The 19,496-nt window shown below is 33.4% G+C and overlaps 1 protein-coding gene and 1 pseudogene across 2 annotated transcripts in view; both read right to left on the minus strand.

The window, feature by feature from the left end:
- Positions 1-3,222: 3,222 nt before the first annotated feature.
- LOC108542149 (NKG2-C type II integral membrane protein-like) lies at positions 3,223-9,409 on the minus strand (annotated as a pseudogene). Its single transcript, XR_001889177.1, has 6 exons — positions 9,173-9,409; positions 8,701-8,798; positions 8,388-8,432; positions 7,189-7,340; positions 5,493-5,593; positions 3,223-4,608 (listed from the first exon to the last, which is right to left on the minus strand). The product of XR_001889177.1 is annotated as an NKG2-C type II integral membrane protein-like (transcript).
- Positions 9,410-18,468: 9,059 nt separating this feature from the next.
- Positions 18,469-19,496, minus strand: part of LOC108542130 (NKG2-A/NKG2-B type II integral membrane protein-like) — a 6,192-nt gene continuing 5,164 nt past the window's right edge. The window contains exon 5 of the mRNA XM_017892000.1: positions 18,469-19,273. Within this exon, the coding sequence (XP_017747489.1) occupies positions 19,162-19,273 (112 nt within the window). The 3' untranslated portion in view covers positions 18,469-19,161. The remainder of the gene's footprint in view (positions 19,274-19,496) is intronic.

Raw genomic sequence — 19,496 nt, forward strand, 5'->3', positions numbered from 1 at the left:
AAGGAATTGTGTGGATATACTTAATTGGATATTGAATAGTGTATTAATGATAAAGTTTCCAACACTGAGATAAGTATTTATATTAGAATTTGGGGAGCAGATACAGGCTAATTGGTAAATAAAATAGAGAGACTCTCACTTTGTTTGTACTGGTATCATAAAATATCAAAACCAAGCAATGTATTAACCATACAGATATATTACGCACAGTTCAGAGAGCAGGGAGGTCCAAGATCAAAGTGCCAGCAGGTTTGCAGTAAGTTGTATTAAATTAACAAGTTTCCATGTGGAAAGTAAACAATGAAAATGTCTATTATGAAAACATAAGGGAACAACAGAGTTTAAACACTTGGTAGTGTTCAATCAGAATGTAATAAAAATTAAGTTATAATTAATACCAGTCCTTATGTATTTCCATACAAATAAAATACATAAGGATAATATTTTAGATATGCATCATTATATTAAGTATAAAGTATTTGAATGTAAAAGCAAAGAATGTATATATTCAGTAATAAATGTTGTCTTTATGAGGCATTCCTTTCATGTAAGCATAAAGAAAAATGAATATGAAAGTAGAGCTACCATATGATCCGGCAATCCCACTCCCAGGTATATACCCAAAAGAAAGAAAATCAGTGTATCTGAGGGATAGCTGTACTCCCATGTTTGCTGCAGCACTGTTCACAATAGCCAAGATCTGGAAGCTACATGAGTGCCCACCCACAGAGGAATGGACAAAGAAAATGTGGTATATATAAACAATGGACTAATATTCAGCCATAGAAAGAATGAGACCCTGTCATCTGCTACAACATGAATGGAACCAGGGGTCATTATGTTAAGTAAAATAAGCCAGTCACAGAAAGACAGTCATCACATGCTCTCACTTACTTGTGGGATTTAAACATCACAACAATTGAACTCATGGAGAGACAGAGTCGAAGGATGATTACCAGAGATTGAGAAGGATAGTGGAAGGGTAGTAGTATGGAGGTGAAAATGCTTAATTAATGAGTATAAAAATATTTAGAAAGGATGAATAAGACCTAGTGTTTGATAGCACAACAGGGTCACTACAGTGGATAATAATTTAATTGTACATTTAAAAATAACTAAAGAGTATAATTAAATTGTAACACAAAGGATAAACCCTTAGGAAGATGGAAACACCATCTTTACACGATGTCATTATTATGCATTGCATGTCTGTGTCAAAACAGCACATGTGCCCAAGAAACATATACACCTACTATGTAGCCACTGAAATTAAAATTGAAATATTTAAAAAAGAAAAGATGAAGATAAAATATTTAAAAACACATACCATATCTCACAAACTGGTAGACCACTATTATAGTTAATGTGCTGTCTTAATATAAGGCAAGCCCTTTACTGGAATTGAAGAAGCATGCTTCATAACGTTAGATTTCTTTTCCAAACCTCTAGTAATATACATTTTTATCACTGCATGTACCTAATGATACAAGTTCAACATATAACTGAAGAAAGTGAATAAGTAGACAATCATAAATGGGATTTTTCAACACTTTTCTCTCAGTGCTTAACACATAAACAGGCCAGGGAGCCTATAGAAAGATTAGAACTAGACAAGTAGTTATCACTCATATGCACACACTCACACATATGTAGCATACTCACATGTGTAATTTCACATATTTTTCCCAAATAAAGTATAATCTCATAACTCTAAGCATATTAGTAAAAATTATAGGACTACGATTTCAATGTAGTACCACTAGCCAAGCTTGGCCAGTGAACAGTTAAAAAATAGATATTCTAGTTTCAATTTTAATTAATACAAAATAAATACCATGTAAAACTAGTTTCTCAGCACACTAGCCACATCTTTGTACACAAAGATGAAGAACATTTCCAGCTTCACAGAAAATGTTCTAACTACAGTTTACCTATGATAGAAGTCAGTAAAAAAAATCCGCCAACCTTTCGTGGTTTTAAATTCAGTAATACATGTCTAAATAACATATAGGTGAAAGAAATTATCAAAATGAATGGTCACAATTTTATATGAATTATAAGGAAAATAGAACTCTTTCTTGTAAAACTGATTGCCCTCTTGTAAAACTGATTTGTAATGCATATATATTACAAAAGATGACCTAAAAATTAAATTAACTGAAATGCACTAAAATAAAAATAGAAAAGCTAAAATTAAATACAAGTGATGTATAAGAAAAAAATGAATAAACAGTAAAATGCCACGATAAAGAATGTTACAATAGAGAGAACAGCAAGACCAAAGGTATTTTCAATGAAAACGCTTTTAAAATCTGATGAGACTACTAAAAACATACAGCTACTAATATATCCACAAAAATAACAAATTTAACATTTAAAAAAATTGATAAGAGCTGGGCACAGTGATGCCTCCCAAAGTGCTGGGACTATAGGCTTGAGCCACCACAACTGGCCTATTTCTGGATTAAACATGGAAATACCATAATGGTATTTAAAGTTATTTAGAGGCAATAAAACTATATTTTCATTACATTTTAATGTCTATATGAAATAGAAAATTCATAAACACTCTTTACCAAATGCAGCACCTCAAATAGAAATCTGAGTACATCCCACATGTATCAAAGAAATTCAGTTTAGACATAAACTTTCCTACAAAAATAGTCTGCAAACTCAGATGACATTACTAGTGAATTATAACATTTAAAAATAAAGCAGTACTCTCACCAAATGCTTTCAGGTTACAGACAAACAGAAATTCTTCCCAAGATAGCCTTGATACCAAAATCTTTCAAGTTAATAAACTTGAAACATGGTCAAATATCCTAGTGAACATGGATGAAGAAATAAATCTTACCCTACATAAAATATATATCCACTTTTTTTTTTTTTGAGACAGAAACTCCCTCTGTCGCCAGGTTGGAGTGCAGTTGTGTGCTCTCGGCTCACTGCAACCTTGGACCCCCAGTTTAAAGTGACTCTCCTGCCTCAGCCTATAGGTGCCTATAGGTGTGCGCCACCACGCCCAGCTAATTTTTGTATTTTTAGTACAGATGGGGTTTCAGCATGTTGACCAGGATGGTCTCGATCTCCTGAGCTTGTGATCCACCTGCCTCAGCCTCCCAAAGTGCTGGGATTCCAGACGTGAGCCACCGCACCCAGCCAGCACTGATATTTTATGAGGGAAATATACAACGATCATCATGGATTTATTTCAGAAACAAAAGCTGGTTTAACATTTGAAACAATAAAAGTAGCCTATAAAAACGTTATATAAAGAAAACATATATCACTCCAACTGATACAAATACAAATGTTACAACAATTGATAAAAAGCTATTGGAAAATAGGAATATTATAAAACTGCTTCAATATGAGAAAGATAGCATGAAAAAAACCCAGCAAGCTTTGTAAATATGAATAACATGTTGAAGTATTTTTTGCCAAAACCAGGAAATGATACATATGATACACACAGAACTTTGATTGCACTTTCTATTCAATTATGGGTATAAAACCCTAGCCAGTGAAAGTAAATGAAAATAAAACTAAGTTATAGCATGTGGATTGAAAAAAATAAAAGTGTGATGATTTGCAGATAAAATGCTCTTTATATAGAACATCCAGAAAAAAATCAATAGTTGACATAATAGATTTCAATATATAAAATCAGTGGAATAAGTAGATACAAAATCAAAATGCAGACATCAATTGTATTTCTATTTGTAACAACAAAAATTACTAAAGGGAATTTTAGAATCAGGATGCCATTTACAAAAGCATGAATATAAAATACCTACATTTCTGTATGACTTCAATCCCCCAAAATACAAAATACAATAGAGACAAATTAAAGATAACACAGTACATTGAAGGAAATACTTTATGTTGATTAGAAAAGTCAATATTATAAAGAAGCTAATCTTTGAAAATTAGAGAATAAATGCAGTCACAAACGATCTCATGAGAGGCTTTTTTTTTTTTTCCTGATAGCTTTATTGAAGTGTCATGTACAAAGCATAAATTTCATCCACTTAAAATGATTAAAAATCAATGATGGTTAGTATATTCACAGAGTTACAACCATCACCACTACTGAAATTTAGAAAGTTTTCATCATGACACAAAGGAACGTTCTATCAATTAGTGATCATCTCCTATTTCCACCTCCCTTAGGCACTGGCAACCACTATTCTACTTTGTGTCTCCATGGGTTTGCTTGTTCTTGATACTTCATATAAACTGACTCATATAACATGTAACTTTTAGAAAGGCTGAATACCACATATATCATGTTGTGTAAAACGAGCCCGACACAAATGCGAGGATATCTGTACTTTAGTAATTGTGTATATCCTATTTCAATAATTGATTTAGAATTTTCTTATTAGAGCACATAACATAATTCATTTCAAGATTTATGCAATCATAATATTATTTCTATTTTCAGAAATATAAAATTTATCTGATGCACTGCAAATGCAAACGCTTTACTTCTAAAGCTTATGCTTACAATGATATATTTTTGAAGTTCCACACTGGTCTGATGAAAGTCCGCGTGCATGTAGCATTGCACAGTTATGTTCAGCATTATCGGAGTCTTTTATCCTGTAATGGAGAAAAATTCATATTCTGTTACATTTTAAGCAAATGATTCATGAGACAAAAGCATTTTCTATGTAGTGTAAGAAAAGAACTTTATGGAAAAGGGTAATTAAATTTTTCATAATATTAGTAAGAGTCATTATTCTGAACACTCAATAGAGTGGTCCCCCTTCATCGACAGGGGATATGTTTCCAGACCCCAGTGGATGCCTGAAATGGCAGATAGTACAGAATCTATAGAGAGATTATGTTTTCTCTACACATTCATAACTATGATAAAGTTTAATTTCTAAATTAGGCACAATAAGAGATTGACAACAATAACTACTAATAAAAAATTATAGCAATATGCCAACAGCACTACTCTTGTGCTTTGAGGATATTCTTAAGGAAAAAAGTAAGCGTGGCTTTTTAATAAAAACAAGCTCTGCAATTCCCTGATAGTCCATCTCAAGCTTGTCCAACTCGCTGCCCACGGGCCGCATGTGACCCAGGACAACTTTGAATGTGGCCCAACTTAAATACATAAACTTTCTGAAAACATTCTGTGATTTTTTTTGTTTGTTTGTTTTAGCTCATCAGCTATTGTTAGTGTTAGCATATTTTATGTGTGGCCCAAGACTATTCTTCTTCCAATGTGGCCCACAGAAGCCAAAGATTGGATGCCCCTGGTCCATCTCATAACCAAGAGGGTTATTAGCTGACCGACGAGCAGTTGACATATAGGGACTACTATGGTCTATTGTAAAATATTTATGTCAACAGTTCACTAACTTTCCACATCTTTCTTCATGTCAATGATTCCACATAAATTTATTCATATTACTCCTCTGAATTTATCCTTTATATATGTATATATTTATATAGCACCGTACAAAACAACTTACTCATGTTTGAAAGTCAGACCGTTGATTGTCACCCATGGATGATGACTGCTGTTACGAAACACACCAATCCATGAGGAAGATAAAATGGCGGTCAGAAATTTCTAAAAGAAAAGAAAGAATTTTCACTTAAATAATAATTATGAAAACATTATAAAAACAATATATTAAAGTTGAAAATCACTATTTGCAGTACCAAAAACTTTCATAAATGTTTATGATTTTGATATAAATGAACTCTTCAATGTTTATACTTAGTACTTTCATTGTTATTTTCATGTTAATAAAGACATTTTAATTCTTGCATTATAATAGTTACCCCAATTGACTGAATAAACACAGGAAGGATTTAAATAAGTTTCCTGATACTGTGCATTCATTCCTCCAGATACTGTGACTAAAACAATCTATATTTGTACTGTATTTCCCAGAGTTGGAGATTTAGAAGAGAAATGAGAGGTTGTCATTCAGAAATAAATGACATAAAAGATACAAATTGGGTTTTCTGGGCACCACACCATTCTTTAACTAGATAAATCCTCATTTTTTTATCTGATTTGGTTTTGGTGGAATAACAGTGGTCCTGACCAGGTGGTGTAGACCCATCTCTCTCTGCTACTCTCTACTAAAAATAACTATAAACTCTGGGATTAATGAAAGACAAAAGCAATGGAGAACTCTGAAAGGTGGAAAGAGGAAAATGAAATTGTCTGGGACCCTAGCATCAGGAATCAACAAAGTATCTGAGCGAGCATGTTAAGTTTCCCACCCGACAGAAGAAGGTGACCTAGGCCTGCTGTTTCCCCGCACTCAACCTGGCAACAGGAGGAGGCCCAGCAAAGCTCACTCCTGCTCTGTATTGAAGGGGAGTCCCCTCCACAACACCAGGGGAGGCTGGTATCACTGGCGAGGATGATCTACCAGGAGACCTGCTATCAATACAGCCAGAGGAAGTGCTTCCTTCTCATTCCAAGAGACACCAGGGTGGATGTGGGTGAGGAGGATCAGCAAAGCGACCCCATGACTACCAGTGCAGCACCCAGGGTTCTCTTTGTCCCTGAAGGCAGGAGACCCACTTCCCCATCCAGAGACAAGGACTCAATGGATTCTTAGTGTTCTTTGCACATAGTACAGCAGTGAACAGTAACATACTACTGATAACTGCAATAATATGGAGGAATTGCAGAAATATCAGATAGGAGTGAAAAACACAGACATGAAATTCACATTGTATGATTCCCTTTGTATAAATTCAAGAATTGGCAAATGTTATTTATAATATTAAAAGTCAAGACAGTGTTTTGGAGAGGAGTCAGGATAAGTGATGAGTGTATACAAAGGGGTGGAACTGTTAGAGCTGGAAACTTTTATTTCATGATCTGACTTGTATCAGATAAATTCATTCACTTTGTGATCAATCTGCATGACCAGATCATATCATGCCTGTTAAAATTAGATAGAAACATTTATTGTGTATTCAAAGTATTTACAGAAGCATGGTTTTCCTTGAAAAGCAAAACTGAAAATAAAAGTACATTAGCAGTATATAACTTTAAAACATTAAGTCAATCAATTGAATAATGCATAAACTTGAAAATATATAAGATAAATATATGTACACACATATGGATGTTTACTACAAATGTTTTATTCACTGAAAGAAGCTTTTCATAAAATCTTTGAAACATTTATATCTTACCATTTCTTCTTCATTATCTATAGAAAGCAGACTGGAGTTCTTTGAAGCACAGGCCAGCAAACTCTTTGCCCAAGTTCTTCTTTCCTTGCCAATGTAATAACAACTGTTGGAATATGTAATCCACTCCTCAGGACAATGGCCACAATGACGTGCTAAATAAAGATATGAATTACTATGCAGAACAATATGAATGTTTACAAATGAAAATTAGTTTACATATTTGCAACAGTATGAACCTATATGTGCTTAACATATTTATGCATCCTTACAGGCTTATAAATATATATTTTTTAATAGCCGAGTCAGTCATACACACATGCACAGACAAGGGTTAGCCTCTCATCCCTAATTGTGTTCCCATATGAAGCAAACCAACAAACAAAAATACACTCTACACATGTCTTGAACATCACTGACACACAACTGCTTTTTTAGGATAGTAAAATTATTCATTTCATATCATCTCATAGCAGTAGGAAACTTCTGTTAATTGGGAGAAAGAGGGTAGAATGATTTTAAGTGAGTATTTCTACTTATTGGAGAAAAGGAAATGCTGCCTTATAATATTTGTTTACAAATGTTTATGGCTGAATTTTATGGCTTATTTTCTGCAAAATGCCATTATTCCTTTACATGCCTTAAACCAGACACAAAATATAAATTGTACTAATATCAGAACGTTGAAAATGAAAGTGTACCTTTCTGGGTTCTTGTATTCGGGAAAGAATTTTCTGCTCCAGGACTGTAATAGAAAATTAAAATGAGTTTTGTAAAACTAATATCTAGATAAATCATAATGAGTTTAGTTTCTTACTTTGAAACTTTGTGTGTTATTTAAAACGGGAACAATCTTTAATAAAATTCACTTTTCTATAAAATAAATGAATAGATCTTCGAAAGAAATATTTTAAAGACTTTAGCACAAAACTTCACCATCTCTTGTAGTATTTGATGCAACCACTTTCAAAATTACTTTGTTTTCTAAATACTTTTCTCCTATAGCATGTATTTGAATTACGAATTCAGAAAATACATTGTGTATGTGTGTGTGTGTATATATATAGATAGATTGCACACACACAAAATAAACACATATTCTCTACAATGATTTTGTTATTTATGTTGTGAAAATTTAGAATAACCATATTACTTTTGGGTCCAAATTATACTAATATCTGAACGTTGAAAATAAAATGTACCTTTCTGGGTTCTTGTATTCGGGGAAGAATTGCTCTGCTCCAGGACTGTAATAGAAAATTAAAATGATTTTCGTAAAACTAATATCTAGATAAACCATAATGGGTTTAGTTTCTTACTTTGAAACTTTGTATGTTATTTAAAATGGGGAAAATCTTTAATAAAATTAACTTTTCTATTAAAATAAATGAAGTAATAGATCTCTGAAATAAACACTACAATGAGAGTTCTATTCTTCAACAGTATGAAATATTTTGAGGCACTTCCAAGCATTAAAGTAAAACTTTCCCGTCTAATCTTTCAAAATACGCTTACGAGGAATAAGAACTATTGTTTTAACACAGTGGCCATCAGGACAATGCAAATGATTCCCAGGACCTCAGCAGTGAGCTTCTCTGGAGGTGGCAGTAAACCTGCAGGGAGAGAAACAGAGGCACTGAGAGAGGGGAGATAGAGAGTTGATGAGGATTCCATACTAGAGAACCCACATGCACAGGGAAACATAATGATAAACTCTGGCCTCTAAGTCTACACCTACTCTGGTAATCTTTCTCTCAGAATATTCCAGTTCATCTTCAGTAAATATAATGTTCCATGAGTGGATCGCAGATTACGGTTGAACAATGCCCGAAGAAAATTAGTCTTCTGATGTCATATTAGAATATAAGATCCCAATTATGAACTCTGATTCTCACAAGTGCAGAATATTCCCTAATCTTTCCCCACTCTTCTGCACTCAACTGCACGTCCTAGAACAATAGTATTGAAGATCTATTTAATGTGTTACCTTGGCAGTCATATATTTGATCAATCCCTTGATGATTCAGAGAAGGATTTTGAAGGTTTAATTCTCCTTGGAATATTTCCCGTTCGGTTCCTGAAATGGAGCTTTTATTGCCTTTAGGTTTCCTTTGCTGCCTCTTTGGATCCTGGGCCAGACTCACTTCTGAGAAGGTTCCTCTTTGTTTATTCATGTCTGCAGCTGTGTGATGCCAGGGACTGTGCTCTGTGATAACTGCACTTAAGAAGCTATGAACGGTGTATGTTTTGACAGGATCCCTGGTACAGGCAATCTGCATGTGTTGGGGCTGAGCAGTAATGTTTACTTTGCTGTTAACCAATGTAAAATGCTGGTACTAATTTCCTAAAGCTTTAAGCAAAATCACATGATATAATTGGTATTTTTTTAGAAGTATTCTGTATTTGACATAATATTACTAGTGGAAACAATAAAACATTAAACCTGTGAGAACTAGGAAGTTCATGAAAAAAATTTGTATTAAATTAAGTTTAAATTCTTCAAAATATTTAGCACCAATAGAATGCATATGTTAACAATTAAAATACTGTATTTAGAAATACACGTACACTATTTTTTATGATAGTTTTAAGATTCACTGATGATTAAGCATATTGTGCCATAAGATAAAATAGTTCTGTTAGCATATAGAATAACTTCTTATACTAAAATTCATTTTCAAAAGGACATGAGGTATTGTCAAATGATTTTTTTTCTAAATTAGGAAATTAGAAAATTCATTAAGATTTTAAAATATATCTTATATCTTGTAAAACAGTACATTACTCTATGCATAAAGTAAATACTATTGAAAACAAAATGCATTTTGAATTGCTTCTTTTACACAAGAAATTGGTAATTGATTTAAGGACTAAAATTGGAAAACTTAAAATGATAAATAAACGTGTGGGCCATCTGTGGAAGAACAGTGTCCAATCAAACTTTCAGAAAGCTCCTATGGTTGTCGAAGTCAGTGAGGGTCGCTTTGGTTATATCAGTAATTGTAATAGTTCAGATAATGTAATTTAATAATCTTGTCAATGAGCTCTGTAGTCAGTGAGACTACAGTTAATTCTAGCTTTGCAAGTTATAATGGGTGATCTTTACTAAATTACTGTGTGTCTACTAACCTAGCTTACTAATCTACATTGGGAAAAATAATTTATAAAGTATAATGCATGCAAAACTAAACACACAACCTGGCACATGTGAGCACTGAATATATAATATATATTTTACCTATTTTTAACATAATTGCCATTTTATTATTTCTGATTAGCATTAGAGTGTGTAAAATAACTCATTAATTAGGCATCTCATGTCAGTGTGGTACATGTGTTTTGCAATGTTTGGTTCAATTGTTTTAAGTCTTCTAATTGTTTAAAATTCAGGACAGATTTGCATTTTATGGAAATGATTTCATCCTTGCTTTTATTAAAAATTAAAACTACGTTCATTAAATCCAGGTATGAGATTGGGAATTAACGTTTGGGACATTCACAATTTGAGGTATCCATTAAAAAAAAAATTTTTAGAGGTTGGTCTAAGTGTAATATACAGTTAAGCCAGTAATGATTATAAAATCCAAAATTAATTGTTCATTGTCATGATGGTTATGGGTTTCACTCTGAATTACATTGATTGGCAAACCTATTATTGTGTATGCATCTACTTGAGTGATTCTCCACAGGCAATAATGTGCAATAATGTGAATAATTTTGCAATATTATTCACAAAATAAATTAATTTATATTTTGGCTCGTTTTTCACTTTGAATTATCCACATGAAGAGAGTTCTACCTTGATTTTAGTCTATATAAACTTTACCTCAGGTGCATCACAGCCAGTATTTACAATCTTCTACTAAATGAGACGAGCAAGTAGAGAAACAGGGAGAGTAGCAACACATACCTTCTGTCACCAGAAAGCCACACGCCCTTCAGTGGGGAGGTCAGGTTACCTCTTAAAGACACAAACCTTATCTGTGATCTTCACAGACTGCCCTTTGAAGGGTCACAGTGAGGCAAAAGTGGAAAAAGTAGATTCCTCACCAATGTGTTACTTCAGATTTGAACAGGAAATTCTCACCCTAGGGTTATTTTGAATCAGTTTATCTCATCACACACTTTAGAATATAGGAGACTTTGGGTGGCTATTGTGTCGTTTAGTCTGTCCATTTTCAGTGCCTCTTAGAAATTATTTTTATAGTCGACAGGATGGGCGGAGAGCAGAGATTTGACCCATGGAGTTGATTGTTTCCATCTCAGTCACAAACACCAAAATCTTGTAACTTTTTAAAAGTATCATAGATGGCTACTTTCTACATTTAGACAAGGTGCCTAAAAGTTGGCATTATATACTTCTTTATCATACACCTCTATCACTGTTATCATAATAAAAAATTTAAATAATCTTATCAATCGGAATTTAATGTACTTGTCACTGTTTTGAGAAAATGCTACATTTTCAACTTAATTGTAACTGACATGAATTTTCAAACTTATCTTCTTGATTTCTTTGCCGTAGTTCTTAAAATTCCCTCATTCATTTTCTTCTTTATGTAAGTTAACCAGATTCCTCTGATTAAAATAAATGTCTCTTGAAAGAATAAAATATTAAACAATACTGAACTATATCTCTATGCCAGAGACTGATATAATAAAAAACTACCTACAATATTGTTCACTGATTCCTTCTCTAATCATGACTTATTGTCTCCATTTTAATAGAAATATTTGTTGTAAATGATTAAAGCTTAAGTTAAACCAAGTAGGGAGGTAAAAGCAATTTTTAAGATATCACCTACTTAAAATGGGGAGGACAGAAAACAGAGATTTTAAAACATAAGTAAAATGATACATGAGTGCCGGGGCGTGATAGCTCATGTTACTAATCCCAGCATCCAGAATCACTTGAGCTGAGGAGTTTGAGGTCAGCATGATACACAGGATGAAACCCCATCTCTTAAAAAAAAAAAAAAAAAAAATTAGCCGAGGATGCTGGTGTTTGCTTGTAGTCCCAGCTGCACTGGAGGCTGAGACTGGAGATCGCTTGAGCCCTGGAGGTCAAGGCTGTAGTGAACTGAGTTAGTGTCACAGCACTGCAGCCTGGGTGACAGAGCCAGACCTTGTCTCAAAAATAAGTAAACAAAAATTTTTTAAAAATGGTATACGAATATCAGGAAAAAAAACTATAAATTATCTAGTCGTATTAAATAAAATCTTTTCATCATTTATTTTCTATCAAGAAAAGGGGGAATGTTTATGCATAATTCTATTGCCCAGGCAGGAGTACAGTGGTGCCATCTCGGCTCACTGCAACCTCCGCCTCCTGGGCTCAAGTGATTCTCCTGCCTCAGCCTCCCAAATAGCTGGGATTACAGACGTGCACTAGCATGCCTAGCTAATTTTTTGTATTTTTGGTAGACGAGGTTTCACCGTGTTAGCCAGGATGGTCTCAATCTCCTGACCTCATTATCCGTCTGCCTCGGTCTTCCAAAGTGCTGGGATTACAGGCGTGAGCCACTGTGCCTGGCCATTCTCTAAAATCTAAAAAGTTGAAATTTAAATCCATATTTATTTCTTTGCATTGAGAATTATTATTTGCCCTTCCATCAGCATGGCTAATGTTGGTAGATGTATATGTTTTTCTGTAAAATATTTTGTAATCTATTTTCACAAAATAAATTAATAATGTTATATGCATATATGCTTGTGTTTATATTGTATCTATTTCTATTACAAGTAAATTTTTTATATGTACATTTTATTACATTTTCATTAACTAGGTTTTTTCTGTTAGTCATATTATGGAATTAAAACAGTAAAATCATTCACTAAAGATGCCACATAACATATCATTCACTAATGTTTTCTATTTAAGTTTGAAATACTGATATCTACTACTGCTACAAACATCCACTTGGAGTTTTCCATTAAATAGTGTTATACTGTTATTGTTTGCTTAATGACAGGGATACTTCTGAGGAATGTGTCTTTAGGCAATTTCATCCCTGAGTCAACATCATAGAATGTATTTACATAAACCTAGATGGTACAGCTACTACACACCTATGTTATACGGGATAGCCTATTGCTCCAAGGATACAAACCTGTACAACATGTTACTGTAGTGAATAACGTAAGCAATGAACAGAATGATAATTTTTGTTTATCTAATCATACATAAACATAAAAAAACAGTAAAATATGGTTTTAAAAAAAGGGGAAAAATGTCATGCTTTTATAGGGCACTGACTATGAATGAAGCCTGCAGAAATGGCATTTTTCCTGGGTGAGTCAGTGAGGAGCAGGTGAAAGTCACGGCCTAGGATATTATAGCACGCTACTGCAGGATTCATAAACTCTACACTAGGGTACACTATAGTTATGCAGCGCTTTTTTTCTTTAGCTAATAATAAATTAACTTTAGCTTACTGCAACTTTGCTGGTTTCTAAATTTTCAATTTTAAAACTTTCTGCCTCTTTTACATATCCTTTATTTAAAACAGAAATTGCACTGCCTTGAAAACCATTTTCTTTGTATTCTTATTCTACAAGCTTTTTTCTATTTTCATTTTAATTTTCTTTTAACCTTTTAAAAAAACTAACACAAACACACGCATTAGCCTAAGCCTACACAGTGTCATCCAGATCAATATCACTGCCATCCCCTCCACATCTTGTCCCACTGGAAGGTTCAGACAATAACACATGTGCAGCCATCCTCTCCTATGGTAACAAGGCCTTCTTCTGGAATTCCTCCTGCAGGACCTCCCCAAGGTTGTTTTTCAGGTAACTGATTTTGCAGAAGTAAAAGGAGTACACTCTAAAATAATAATTAAAAGTACACTACGTTAAATACATAAACCAGTAACACTGTTTATGTATTATCATTATCAAATGTTATGTAGTGTATGTAATTGTGTGTGCTATACTTTATTCCACTAGCAGCATGGTAATTTGTTTACATCAGCATCACCACAGACATTTGAATAATACACTGTACTGCAACTATTGCTATGACATCACTAAGTCATAGGAATTTTTCAGCTCCGTAATAATCTAATGGGACCACTATCTATGTGCAGTCTGTCATTGACCAAAACATTTTGTGCCATGTGACTGTATATCATGTTCTTTGTTAATCAAAATACAGGTTTCTACTGTTTGAGCATTTAATGTGAATGAAATTTATGCTTATACAAAGGTACAATAAATATATAAAAAGAACACAAAAATTACATAAGATAACTGGAGTAATTAGAATTTACTGTATATGATGTGTGTGTATATATATGTTGATACGACCTAAATACACACACACACATACAGAACTTACAATGATTAATATTAGTTGTCAACTGGATTGGATGGAAGGATGCCTGGATAGCTGGTAAAGTGTTGTTTCTGGCTGTATCTGTGATGGTGTTGGCAGAAGAGATTGATATTTGAGTCAGTGGACTGGGCGAAGATGACCCATCCTCAGTGTGGGTGGGCACCATCCAATGGCTGCCAGAGCCAGTAGAACAAAGCAGCTAGAAGAAGGTGGGGTAAGCTGGCTTGCTGAGTGTTCGACTTTGATTCTTCGCCCGTGCTGGATGCTTCCTTCCAACCCTCCTGCCCTTGGACATCAGACTCCAAGTTCTTCAGCCTTTGGAGTCTTGTACTTACACCAGTGGTTTTACAGGGGCTCCTGGGACTTCGGCCACAGACTGAAGGCAGAGCAGGGAGGTCCAAGATCCAAGTGCCAGCAGGTTTGGTGTAAATTGTATTAAATTAACAAGTTTACATGTAGAAAGTAAACAATGAAAATGTCTATTATGAAAACATAAGGGAACAACAGAGTTTAAACACACTTGGTAATGTTCAATCAGAATGTAATAAAATTAAGTTATAATTAACACCTATGGTTCTATATTTCAATACAAATAAAATACATAAGGATTATCTTTTAGAAATTGATAATTATATTAAATATAGAGTAATTTGAATGTAGAAGCAAAGAATGTATATATTCAGTAAGAAATGTTGTCTTTATGAGACTTTCCTTTCATGTAAGCATAAAGAAAAATGAATATGAAAGTAGAGCTACCATATGATTGATCGGCATCCACTCCCAGGTATATACCCAAAAGAAAGAAATCAGTGTTAATCTGAGGGATAGCTGTACTCCCATGGTTTGCTGCAGCACTGTTCACAATAGCAGATCTGGAAGCTCATGAGTGCCCCCACGAGGACATGGACAAGAAAATTGGTATATATAACAATGGACTAATTTCAGCCATAGGAAAGAATGAGACCCTGTCATCTGCTAAAACATGAATGGAACCAGGGGTACTATGTTAGTCCATAAGCGTCACAGAAAGACCAGGTCCTCACATGCTCTCACTTACTTGTGGATTTAAACATCAAACAATTGAATCATGGGAGACGAGTAGAGGCTGTTTACCGAGACTTTGAGAAGGTGTGGAAGGGTAGTAGTATGGAGGTGAAAATGCTTATTAAGGCTATAAATATTAGAAGGATGAATGAGCCTGTGTTTGATAGCCAAGGTCACTTTTTTTTTCTTGCCAAATCGTCGATTAAATTTAAATTGTACCTTTTAAATATAATTAAAGAGTATATTAGATTGTACACAAAGGATAAATCCCTTAGGAGATGGATACACCATTTTTCCATTGGATGTATTATTATGCACTTGCACGGTCTGTCTCAAACGACCTGTACCCAATAACTATACACCTACTTTTGTACTACTGAATTAAAACTGAATATTTAAAAGAAAAGATGAAGTAAATATTTAAAACTACCATGCCTTACGAACTGGTAGAACACTATTACAGTTAATGTGCTGTCTTAATATAAGGCAAGCCCTTTACTGGAATTAAAGAAGCATGCTTCATAATGTTAGATTAACTTTCCAAACCACTAGTAATATACATTTTTAACATTGCATGTACCTAATGATACAAGTTCAACATATAATTGAATAAGGTGAATAAGTAGACAATCATAAATGGGATTTTTAAACACTTTTCTCTCAGTGCTTAACACATAAACAGGCCAGGGAGCCTATAGAAAGATTAGAACTAGACAAGTAGTTATCACTCATATGCACACACTCACACATATGTAGAATATTCACATATTTAATTTCACATATTTTTCCCAAATATACTATAAGCTCATAATTCTAAGCATATTAGTAAAAAATATAGGACTACGATTTCAATGTAGTACCAGTAGCCAAGCTTGGCCAGTGGACAGTTAAAAAATAGCTATTCTAATACAGCATTAATTAATACAAAATAAAGAACATGTAAAACCAGTTTCTCAGCACACTAGCCACATCTTGGTGTACAAAGATGAAGAATATTTCCAGCTTTATAGAAAATGTTCTAACTACAGTTTACCTACCACAGAAGTCAATAAAAAAAATCTGCCAACCTTACATGGTTTTAAATTCAGTAATACATGTCTAAATAACATATGGGTGAACGAAATTATCAAAATGAATGGTCACAATTTTTATATTAATTATAAGGAGAAAAGAAAATCTTTCTTGTAAAACTGATTGCCCTCAATGTACATATATTACAAAAGATGGCCTAAAAATTAAATTACCTGTGAATGCACTGAAATAAATTAAAAATAGAAAAGCTAAAATTAAATACAAGTAATGTATAAGAAATAAATGAATAAACAGTAAAAAATCACAATAAAGAATAAAGTTACAATAGAGAGAAGAGAAAGGCCAAAGGTATTTTCATTGAAAATACCTTTAAATTTTGATGAAAGACTACTAAGAATATACACCTATTAACACATCCACAAAAATAATAAATTTAACATTTTAAAAAATTGATAAGGGCTGGGCACAGTGATGCCTCCCAAAGTACTGGGATTATAGGCTTGAGCCACCAGAACTGGCCTATTTCTAGATTAAACATGGAAATACCATTATGGTCTGTACAGTTATTTAGAGGCAATAAAAGTATATTTTTATTACATTTTAATGTCTATATGAAATAGAAAATTCATAAATACTCATTACCAAATGCAGTATCTCAAATAGAAATCTGAGTATATCCTACATGTATTAAAGAAATTCAGTTTAGACATAAACTTTTCTACAAAAATAGTCTACAAACAGATGGCATAACAGTGAATGATAACATTTAAAAATAAAGCGGTACTCTCAACAAATGCTTCCAGGTTATAGAAAAACAGAAATTCTTCCCGAGATAGCCTGGATACCAAAACCTTTCAAGTATATAGCTATGAATAAAAACATGGTCAAATATCCTTGTGAACATGGATGAAGAAACAATTCTTACCCTACATAAAACACATATGCACCAATTTTTTTTTTTAAGACAGAGTCTCCTATTGTCACCAGGTTGGAGTACAGTTGTGCACTCTCGGCTCACTTCAACCTCGGACCCCAGTTTAAAGTGATTCTCCTGCCTCAGCCTCTCGAGTAGCTGGGTTTATAGGTGTGCGCCACCACGCCCAGCTAATTTTTGTATTTTTAGTACAGATGGGGTTTCAGCATGTTGGCCAGGATGGTCTCGACCTCTTGACCTCGTGATCCGCCCACTGCAGCCTCCCAAAGTGCTGGGATTACAGACGTGAGCCACCGCACCTGGCCAGCACTGATATTTTACGTGGGAAATATACAATGATCATCATGAATTTATTTCAAAAACAAAGCCTCATTTAACATTTGAAACAATAAAAGTAGTTTATAAAATGTTATATAAACAAAACATATATCACTCCAACTGATACAAATTAGTAAAAATGGTACAATTGATAAAATCTATTAGAAAATAGAAATATTATAAAACTGCTTCGATATGAGAAAGATAGCATGAAAAAAAAACAAGCTTTGTAAATATGAATAACATGTTGAAGTATTGTTTGCCAAAACCAGAAAACGATACAAATGATACACACAGAACTTTGATTGTATCTTCTATTCAACTATGGGTATAAAACCCTAGCCAGTGAAAATAAATGAAAATAAAACTAAGTTATAGCATGTGGATTAAAGCAAATAAAAGTGTGATGATTTGCAGATAAAATGTTCTTTATATAGAACACCCAGAAAAAAATCAATAGTTGACATAATAGATTTCAATATATAAAATCAGTGGAATAAGTAGATATAAAATCAAAATGCAGACATCAATTGTATTTCTATTTATAACAACAAAATTACTAAAGGGAATTTTAGAATCAGGATGCCATTTACAAAAGCATGAATATAAAATACCTAAATTTCTGTACGACTTTAATCCCCCAAAATACAAAATACGATAGAGAGAAATTAAAGATAACACAGTACACTGAAGGAAACACTTTATGTTGATTAGAAAAGTCAATATTATGAAGAAGTTAATCTTTGAAAATTAGAGAATAAATGCAGTCACAAACAATCCCACGAGAGGCTTTTTTTTTTTTTCTGGATAGCTTTATTGAAGTGTCACATACAAAGCATAAATTTCCATCCACTTAAAATGATTAAAAATCTATGTTTAGTATATTCACAGAGTTACAACCATCACCACTACTGAAATTTAGAAAGTTTTCATCGTGACACAAAGAAACTTTCTGGCAATTAGTGATCATCTCCTATTTCCACCTCCCTTAGGCACTGGCAACCACTATTCTACTTTGTGTCTCCATGGGTTTGCTTGTTCTTGATACTTCATATAAACTGACTCATATAACATGCAACTTTTAGAAAGGCTGAATACTACAAATATCGTGTTGCGCAAAACGAGCCCGACACAAATGCTAGGATATCTGTACTTTAGTAATTGTGTGTATCCTACTTCAATAATTGATTTAGAATTTTCTTATTAGAGCACATAACATAATTCATTTTAAGATTTATGCAATCATAATATTATTTCTATTTTCAGAAATATAAAATTTATCTGATGCACTGCAAATGCAAACGCTTTACTTCTAAAGCTTATGCTTACAATGATATATTTTTGAAGATCCACACTGGTCTGATGAAAGTCCACGTGCATGTAGCATTGCACAGTTATGTTCAGCATGATCTGACTCTTTTATCCTGTAATGGAAACAAATCCATATTCTGTTACATTTTAGGCAAATGATTCATGAGACAAAAACATTTTCCATGTACTGTAAGAAAAGAACTTTATGGAAAAGGGTAATTAAATTTTTCATAATATTAGTAAGAGTCATTATTCTGAACACTCAATAGAGTGGTCCCCCTTCATCCACGGGGGATATGTTTCAAGACCCCAGTGGATGCCTGAAATGGCAGATAG

The sequence above is a fragment of the Rhinopithecus bieti genome, unplaced genomic scaffold (assembly GCF_001698545.2).
Source record: "Rhinopithecus bieti isolate Rb0 unplaced genomic scaffold, ASM169854v2 scaffold_22452, whole genome shotgun sequence".
In the NCBI taxonomy this organism is placed as follows: Eukaryota; Metazoa; Chordata; class Mammalia; order Primates; family Cercopithecidae; genus Rhinopithecus; species Rhinopithecus bieti.